This window comes from Triturus cristatus, chromosome 6, assembly GCF_964204655.1.
Source record: "Triturus cristatus chromosome 6, aTriCri1.1, whole genome shotgun sequence".
Taxonomy (NCBI): Eukaryota; Metazoa; Chordata; class Amphibia; order Caudata; family Salamandridae; genus Triturus; species Triturus cristatus.
This window is the reverse complement of record NC_140589.1, coordinates 1,027,231,189-1,027,241,217: the sequence shown is the minus strand read 5'-3', so window position 1 is coordinate 1,027,241,217 and position 10,029 is coordinate 1,027,231,189. Positions and strand designations below refer to the sequence as shown.

At 44.2% G+C, this 10,029-nt stretch overlaps 1 protein-coding gene and 1 pseudogene across 1 annotated transcript; both read right to left on the bottom strand.

Annotated features, from left to right (window-relative positions):
- Positions 1-1,364: 1,364 nt before the first annotated feature.
- On the bottom strand, positions 1,365-2,888 carry LOC146820948 (endogenous retrovirus group PABLB member 1 Env polyprotein-like). Its single transcript, XM_085609766.1, has one exon. It carries the CDS (start codon positions 2,886-2,888, stop codon positions 1,365-1,367), a length of 1,524 nt encoding a protein of 507 aa, XP_085465892.1.
- Positions 2,889-3,268: 380 nt separating this feature from the next.
- On the bottom strand, positions 3,269-9,716 carry LOC146820947 (uncharacterized; annotated as a pseudogene).
- Positions 9,717-10,029: the final 313 nt, after the last annotated feature.

Below are 10,029 nucleotides of genomic sequence, written 5' to 3'. Positions count from 1 at the left end.
GAAAGACATTCTGAGTGGGGCACTTTGATATTGCCAGGCCTGAACTTAATACTAAATGTGCTATCACAGTGCATTTGATTCCTCCAATTTTTATGTTTTTATAGTTTATTTCTGTGCAACCCAATCATTGGCGCTGTGTCTGTCAGCGCTAAAAGATACAGTCAAAAGAATGCCAGGTGTGGAACTCTAAACCCTAGCTGATGGGTGCAATTAGAATTGAAACTTTTTGGTTTCTCCTCCAATTACATAATATTTTTCCTTTCAGAGAAGACACTCAATTCCAATTCCGTATTACTGGATGATCATTTTAATCCATCATTTTAATTCCAAATGCTTCATTTAATAGGTTGTGATTTAAAATTCAATCACTTATATAACCCAATGCATTTCAGGTCGAGGGTGACCCTTCATCAGGGGTCCCTGAAAACAAAATTAAACAAAAACCAGTTCAGTCCAAACCAGTTCAGTCCAAAACCCACCGCTGGGTTTTTCAGAACCCAGCGGTGCCAGGGAACACACCCAAAGACTTCGAGTTCTTCCTGTTTCAGACTACAGAAACACAGAGTCTTCTTGGTGAAGTCAAAGATCGTATTTATTGGCTGCAGCCAGTAACAGGTATCCTAGAAGTACAACACGGTGTATATTCTCAGGAGACGGCTCAACCTTACAAAGCCAGCCTTCTCTTTTATACAAAATATTATGCTTCAGGCAAACATTCCTTATTTTACAGTAAACCATTCACATATTTACACTACAAAGAAAAAGAAAAGTCATGATGGCAAGCCCATTGTCCAGCCCTTAATCAATTACCCGGCAAAAATCATTACTTCCATCAGATATCGACAGACCTCCAATATAAACGAGCACCTCCTCCTCGTAAAGCAAGTCATAAAGAAGAAAACAGGGACAGGTGTGTAGAAGATTAACCATGGTTTGTGTGTGATCAAAGGGTTTTACGATATGTTGGGCCTTGATACTAATCTCGTTCGACCACTGGAAAAGGAACTGGCCGAACAGGTTTGGCTTCAGGCAGTGGAGTCAGCTTGCCCAGGTCACCGAAGAGTCAACGAAGGTGTGCGTGTCCTTCAGACCCATGCTTGGCTTTAGTTCTGGGCCTATGTGAGGGCAATTACAAAATGGCTGTCGTTCAAAAATGGAACCCGAGTTTCAGGACGGAACCTCCGATTTCAGGAGATCTCGTCACTCGAATATGCCGCAAATGATTGTGCATAGTATCCTAATCATTCTCGGTCCGCTGATACCAAATTCGACATGGTAGAACCATATTAAATATGTGGTTCCGAAATTTACAGTACCACAGACCCTCCTTTTGCCCTTACATAGGCAAAAAACCTATACTCACGTTAATCTGAGTCCAGGTCTGAGTCCAGGTCTATATTCATAAAGTCGTTGAGATGTTGCTGTAGCATCATCCTATTACTTAGTTCATCTCTTGATACAGGTTTCCTTACACACGATGTAGCACAGAGGCCACATATTGCTGGAGTACACTGTACACACAGACAGAACAGGAAAAGAATGCCTAAGATCATCCCAATGACTATCAGAATCTTCCATCCCCAGGCGGATATCAGTTCCCAGAACCACCCCATCAATGACCAATCTCCCTTATCCACGTGAATAGATTCGGAAATTTTATGCAGTTTGGAAATGGCCTGGTAAACTGTCAGAGCGTTATCTGGAATGAAAACACAACAACTTGATTGGATCACTTTACATACCCCACCTCGGTCTGCAAGTATGACGTCTAATGCGACCCTGTTCTGAAGAGTCATAAGGCGATCCGACTGAAGCTCAGCAGTCAAATTAATAAGGGCACCGGCGGTTTCAACTACCGTGGATTCAACCACCCTTCTCAATTGCCTTATGTTCCTGCTGTTAACCATAGGACCCCAAAATGGCAGAGAACCCTTCACGAAATCTCCAAACTCTTGTCCTGCAGTGTCATCTTGACTGATGACACCTCTAACTATCCTTGTCTTATGGTAATCTGCCGCAGCCGTGTAGGTGGGAGGCAACAGGAACGAAACAAAACATGTGCCCGAGAAGTCAGGGGGCAACCATGTATAGGCTCTATTATGGCAGATGAAATAGGTACCCTTAGCTGCTAAGAACGAAGGGGAAGTCTGAGACGCAAAAACATATGTTTCAGTACAGATACTTCTCCCTAACTGAGCTCTGGGATTCTTGCCATTACCTTGCAGACATAGGTGATCCTGATGGGGTACAATCCAAATCGTGGAGGATCCCCTTGCTCGCTGGTTCTCACTCAGAGTAGCTCCATATCCTGTTATGTTCCATCCAATATATGCTAGTGTCTCATCTCTCGGGATAGTCTCATAGGAAATGTCTTCCTTAATCATATCTACTATACCCTTAACTAGAGCACTATTCTTAGGATTATCCTTCACAGAACGTAGGGGATTGGCTTCATGAGCATGTATGAACATCGCTCTATATGCCCACACAGAACCATTATGGCTGAAAGGTAGGACCAGATAAGGGATACCTTTTTCAGTAGTATGAGGCATAAGACCACACACCCAACAGTTAGTTGTGTTCACTACTAATTGGTGTTGGTGTAAAAGCTGAATGAATGAATTATTGACGAATTCTAATCTTCTAGCAGATTTGTGTTCAGGCAGAGGGTGAAAAGAATGCGAGGAAACAGTAGAAGGAGGTATGGGCTGTGCAGTGGGTGCAAACATCACTTGAAAAGAGAATAAAACATATCCTATTAAAAACGTCATTACGCTAAGTAACATAAAAATGCATAATATAAAAAATCGTTTCTTTGTCATCATTTTACACATTTTGGCCTTGAAATCCATCTGTTTGGCAGGTCTCTCATTCTCGAAAAACTCCATCCTCTCTAATCGCTGCTCGTGGTGGTAGGGTGTTCTATGCTAAGGAATGCTTCTGTCAGTCCAGGGCAACTCCCTTAGACCGACCAGAACTGTCGACCTAACGTCTTCAGCTGCACTCCAAAGACTTGGGCAACCACGACCCTGCAGCTGAACCCAGATAGCGGTTCGAAAAACAAAAATAAGCAAGTTTCTCAGATGAGAGAGCTGCACTTTCAAAAATAGCAAAGAAAAATAATTTTTATTTGTCCATAGTTCTCGGCCTCAAATTATAGCGGCTCTTTCCAGGTACTGTCTGGTCCTGGAACAAGAGTTCAGGCTCTGTAGTGTCTAATTGAATTGACGGTGGCACAGCTTCTTGCAAAATGTTGTCACTTTCTTTCTCAGAAATTGTTCCTTTTACACATGCATTGCTAAAAGGCATAAAACGAGGCACAATCTTAGTCTCGGAGTCAGCGATTCCCTCCTGGACCCACTGGTCGTAGGGCAAAGGCAAAGGGACCCTCTTGCAGTGAACGCCGTGGATCCAGTTCTTTTTCCCTTTTCCTCGAACAGCTGATCTCGTTGAGAGAAGGACGAGGTGGGGGCCGGTCCAACGGGGCTCATCATTCTTTGTCCTCTTGAAGTTTTTGACCAGCACCCATGATCCAGGATTGATAGGATGTCCTGGAGCTTCAGAGACCGGAGGCAGAGTATCATGCACCTGTTGGTGTAAAACACGCAATTTAGCCGTCAATTCATACAGATAATCAAGTAATACGGGGTGTTCGATCTCACTGAATTTTGTCGGCCTTGGCACTCCCCATATGTTGGCCGGGCGGCCGAACACAATTTCATAAGGACTAAGTCTCACTCGCGAATGCACAGTCATTCTCGTTGATAGGAGTGCTAAAGGCAGGGCGTCAGGCCATTTAAGACTAGAGCTCGCTTGAATCTTGGCCAGTTTCAATTTTAACGTGCCATTATAGCACTCTACTAGTCCAGCTGATTGGGGGTGATTTGCAGCGTGAAATTTTTGCTGAATTCCTAGCCCATCGCATACTTTCTTCATCACTTGACCCACAAATTCACTCCCATTATCACTCCAGACCATTCTCGGCATTCCAAATCTGGGGAAGAATTCTTTGACAAGAGCTTTAGCTGTGGATAAGGCAATGTTGTCTTTTAAGGGATATGCTTCTACCCACCTTGAAAAGGCACAAACAACAACGAGTACGTATTTCAAATTGTTGCACCTTTCCATGTGGATGAAATCTAGCTGCAAAACCTCGAATGGATACGTTGGAGGCGCAAAATGACCAGCTGGAGTTGGGGTTCCCCTACCAGGATTGTATTTCAGACACACCATGCAATTTTTGACCACATTCTCTGCACATTTAGCAATTCCAGCATTTTGCCATACTGGAGCCAACAACTTGCAAATCCCTTTCACACTGATATGGGCCATCCCATGGACCATTGTCACCACTGCAAGCACATACGCATTGGGTAACAACCATCGCTGATATTCTGACAAGTCAATCCAACAACCATTTTTATCCAATTTACCCGTACTTTCTCTCCACATACTTAATTCTTTCTCTGAAGCTTCGGCTTGAAGGGACTTCACACTCTCTATTGTGTCTTCACACATTCCAACATCACCAACCCATCTTGCAGGGCCTGCAACATACATTCGATTCTTCACATCCTTTGTTGTTTCTTTAGCGATTTCGTCAGCAAATGCATTGCCACGACCAACATCATCGGTAACCTTCTTGTGTGCACTGCATTTCACAATCGCGACTTGTAGTGGCAAGGTCAGTGACTCAAGGAGCTCATTCACCAACTGACCATGCTGTATTTTAGTTCCATGTGAAGTGAGGAACCCACGTTCTTTCCACAATCGCCCAAAACTATGAGCCACCCCAAAAGCATACTGTCTGTCGGTATATATGGTCACTTTCATTCCTTTCGATAACACACACGCTCTTGTAAGTGCAATTAACTCTGCTGCTTGAGCTGAATTATGTGGTATACGTGCAGTTTCAACAATCGTACGCAAAGTCGTGACAGCATATGCTGCTGTCGTATTACCATTCGCAAGTTTGAAACATGAACCATCCACCCATAAGGTACCATCACACTCTACAAGAGGAGTATCTTTAAGATCCACTCTCCCTTTTGTTTCTTCTTCTGTCCTGAGAAGACAATCATGCTGTTCAACATCATCTGTCTCTACTGGAATCGGCAATAACGTGGCTGGATTTAACGTACTGCACATCTTTATGTGCACATGACTCGCTAACAGTGTCAACTCATAACCTGACAATCGAGCGCTAGTTAAGTGCTGTGTCTTGGTCCTGTTTAACAACGTGTCCACTGCATGTGGAACCATCACAATCAACATGTTATTCATTACTAACCCAGCAGACTGTCGAATAGAAACAGCTGCCGCCGCTGTGGCTCTCAAACAACTCGGCAATGCTTTAGCTACTGGATCCAAAGTCGACGAAAAATACACGCATGGACGCTGTTTGTCTCCAAAAGACTGTGTCAACACTGACAACGCACAACCTTCTTTCTCATGGACATACAGTGTAAAAGGCTTACTGTAGTCGGGGGTACCCAACACAGGAGCTGAACACAATGCATTACGCAATTCGGAGAAACTTTTCTGACAATCTTCAGACCATGGAACGGGATTTGGTGTATCTTTACAGGTTAATGCTACCAAAGGTTTGGCCAGCAAAGAGAAATTCGGTATCCACTGCCTACAGTATGATGTAATGCCCAGGAAAGCACGTACTTCTCTCTGTGTCCTTGGCACACTCAATTTTGCAATTGCCTGAATTCTTTCTGGGGTCAGTTTCCTTCCCTCCTTCGATAAGAGATGACCTAAGTAGGTCACTTCTAGTCAACAATATTGCAGTTTTGAAAGAGACACTTTGTGATGTAAATCAGACAAATGACGCAAGAACCAGTGCTTAATTTGAGCCGGTGCTTTCCGGTGCTCGGCACCTGCACCTTATTGTCAGCACCGGGGCTATGACAGTCTGCCACATGGTGGCGCTGTCCTGCTAATTTCAGTATGAACACAACAACAGTGGTTTATTTGTTCAATTTACATTAATAATGACTGGTACCTTCCTCCCAAGCAATTCTATTCGCTTTGGGGGCCTGGAATAGTTTGACTTGTCACACTTGTAGGAGTGTGAAGGTTAGTAGCTGTGTACGTACTGTCATTGGCAGCGCTGGCATGGGTTGTGGGTGGTGCAAGCTACAGTGGCCTTCCGGTCGAGAGCCCCGGCACTTATCCTTTTACAAATTAAGCACTGGCAACAACGACAAGGTGGCTTCTTTACAAAGCCCTTCAGTATCTGCAGCGATTAACAAATCATCGACGTACTGAACAAGGGTAGCGCCATCAGGTAAAACAATTGCATCAAGCTGTGTTTTTAAAGCCTGACTATATATTGATGGACTTTCACAGTAGCCTTGAGGAGCGCGTTTGAAGCGGAAACTTCGGCCTCCTAGACTGAAACCCAAAATATCCCTGCTCTCCTCGGCAATCAGGATGCTGAAGAAAGCATTCTTCAAGTCAATCACCGAGAACCAGGTGGCGGAAGCTGGAATCATAGTCAATAGGGCAGTGATATCAGGAACAACTGGAAACTGCGGCACAACTATTTTATTGACCTCTCTAAGATCAATCACGAATCTGTAAACAGGTGGCTGAGAAGGGTCAGTACGTTTCAAAACAGGCAGAACAGGACTATTACAAATGTTGCCTCTTGTCTCTTCAATTACATCTTTTTCAATCAAATCATAAATGATCGCTAGCAACGCCTTTTCACCTTCACTAGAGATTTTGTATTGGGGAATGCGTGGCAATTTAACATCGGCTTTTAATGTCAAAACATATGGCGGTATTTCCAAAAGACCCACATCATTGGGACCAGTAGCCCAAAGAATATCAGGAAGAAACGACAATTCGGTCGGGAGTTTATCCTTTGACAAATACATTGAAGAGATCACCTTCCTACCTAGTGTAAGTTGTACTCCCGAAGGAGAACAATATAATGTCGCATACAATCTTTTCAACAAATCCAATCCCAACAGGTTTTCAACGCAACCTGTCGTCAGAATAAGGGGTGCTTCCAATTCACAAGGTCCAACAGAATGGGACATAGGACTAGAGATCGGATTCCTAACCGGGGCGCCCGAAAAACCTACTGAAACATTCATCTTGCCAGGCAAAGGTGCGCCAGGGAGTTTTGAGTGCATAATAGAACTCTTTGCAGCACCAGTATCCAACAGAAAAGGCTCTGACACACCTGATGTAGTCACCTTAACATACGATCCACCTTGATCTACTGGAACTGAAACAACTCCCTCTCTTTGTCTAAGGCTGCCCCAGCAATCATTACCTTCCATATTCTCATCTTCCGCATAATAATCGTCAGCATAGTACTGAGCCGTCCTACCAGGTGCATTATTTTGCTGGTCAAAACTATTCATTGAATTCTGAGATGGAAGGGGACGTGCGTTCTGGTGGGAACTTCCACGTCCTTTACCTCTGGTAGCTTGTTGAACATCTCGACCTCTTGCACCAATAGTACCATTCATACGCTGTAACAAAATAGGACAACTATACTTGAAATGACCCTCTTCTTTACAATATGAACACTGATTGGGACCTACCGGAACACGTGGTCGAGAAAATTCGAACCTTTGCGAGTTTCTCTGAAACTGCTGAGGTTGCTGATAGTTACTCTGACCACCACGCGGCGGGTAAGCCTGTTGTAAAAGAACCTTCGTCTTTAGTTCTTTAGTTTTCTTGTCTGCTCTATCCTTCTCATCTTTATCCCTATTTTCGTAATACTGTGCAGTAGCCAATATTTGTGCTGAGTGGGAAACGGCCCAAGAACTCTCTGAATCTTTCAATTTCTTACACAACTCGGGAAGCAAATTGTGCACAAACTTGTCAACAAATAACCGTTGACCACCTTCTGTACTCATATCTTGACCACTGTGGTCGATAAACGTTTCCTCAAACCTGGTGAAGAAATCAGACACAGTTTCATCTTTCTTCTGCTTCCACGCAGACAATTTATCCCAATTCACACGCATCGCAGGCATTAAAGTCTTCATGTAAGTAATGATCCTAGCAGGAAGTTCCGCTACCAAAGGCTCAGGCTTGGCACCACCAACTTGTTTATCATTTGCAGCACTAATGTTAGCCCATGAGTCGCCTAGCTCTTGCGCGTGATCTGTATTGCGAATCACTCCCCACAAAGGCTGTGGAACAACATTCCCAAATAACATGTCTATGTCGGCTAAATTCATAACCCATGAGTCTGCCGTCTGTGCTAATTCCTTATAATATCCTGCAGGATTTGTACGGGGGTCAGGCAAAGTCTGCTTAAGGGCTAAAACTTCAGATCACTTCCAAGGAACATGTACCCAAACACGCTGGAAATGAGCTGGCATAGCAGCAATACCTTGAGCGGCATCAGCCGCAACTGCGTCCTTCCATACCGGAGGGACTTCTCTCATAGGGTATTGTCTCACCTTTATATCAGAGGAGTCATGTTCAAACAGTGACTTAGAAGGACCTTCAATCCTAAAAGACAACAATGTCGCAACTGCTTTCTCAACATCGGGACCCACAATTGTGCCCTTTTCAAATTCAAATCGTACGCGGCACAAATCCTGTGGATTCGCTTCTAAATCATTATCCTCCAATTCCTCACAAAGAAAAACACACATCTTTTCAAAAACGTATCTTTGTTTCGGTGCTTCCCATTGACGGAAGACATCCATAACAGACTCCACATCATATCTTGAAGGGTAGATAACCCATTTACGCGCCATACGGTCAAACATTTCTTTCTCTCGAGAATCAGGCAGTTGACTACGCGTCTGCTTACGTCTTGAATCAGGGGTCACACCAGTGGACCCGAAGAGAGGAAATATAAGGCTAGCAACGGTATCAGTCAATCTCTGTCGCATAGAAGGAGAAGTTGACAAAGGAACGGGAGGAAAAACAGAGGGAAACAAGGCAGATGCAGATGCAGACGCAGAGGCAGTATCGGGAAGAACAGGAGGAGGGGCAGTCGATGCAGTAGACAAAGTCGTAGGAAGTACAGGTGGAGCAGGTAGCAAAGTCGGCGGCCCTTGAGGGGGCTGCACCATAGGAGTAGGAGCCAACTGAAGAGGAGCTGGCGGCTGTGGAAGAACTTGAGGCAAATTAACCGAAAGCTGCACAACTAAAGGTTGTGGAGGTGCTGTAGCACTCTGCACATAAGGGGGTGGTGAATTCAACAAGTGTGACATTAAAGGATCTTTCTCCATTTCTTTTGACGCATCTTGCTGAAGAAGCGGCAAAACTGGATAACATTTATCGATTACCATGTTACGTTGCCTATGCAACTGCTCACTTATCTGTTCTTCTTCATTATCTTTAAACTGCATAGCAGCTTGCATTACCGTAATACCCTTTTCTCTCTTATTTCTCTTTGCTAATTTAATTTCCTTCTGTTTGGCTTCCTTATGCCATAGGCGGAAAGAGTCAAACATCGCCGGCCGGGCTTTCTTCTTAAAAAGTTTAACCTCCAGATTATCCAGAATCTCTGTGTCAAAACTACCATTTTGGGGCCACTTTAAAACACCATCTTTAATGGTGTATCGGATCCATATTTCATTAAATGTGATGGGGCCTACGCCATGTTTCACATACAGTTCATAGGTTGGAGTTCCAATCGGAGGAACCGGACACGAGTCCTCCAATCGGGAATCCCTATTACAACCAAGACAAAACAAATTTCCAAGTCTGCTAAGACCAGGCATCTTCGCTCTCTAGTCTAGCTTCAAACTTCAAAGGATTATCGAATACGATAGTTTCGTGAATACACGAGTCCCTCGGCTTTGGTACTTGCAAGTTCCAAATCAAAGATCCCAAGGGGATACCAAACTACAAACCAAACTAAGGTCTGGGAGACGCTCCACTTATACTTAACTGAGGTATCGATGACGTCACCAGAAGACTCGTTTATCGTTTCGCTCTACCAAATCATCAAGGGTCCAAAACAGGGCGATAGTCAGGGCAGCAGTCCTTCGTAGCCGTCGGGAAGCGGGGAACCTCGCAGCAAAGACTTTCGGA

Bases quoted from the DNA above. Each gene is read 5' to 3' on its own strand.
- LOC146820948 (XM_085609766.1), bottom strand. From the start codon at position 2,888: ATGGAGTTTTTCGAGAATGAGAGACCTGCCAAACAGATGGATTTCAAG.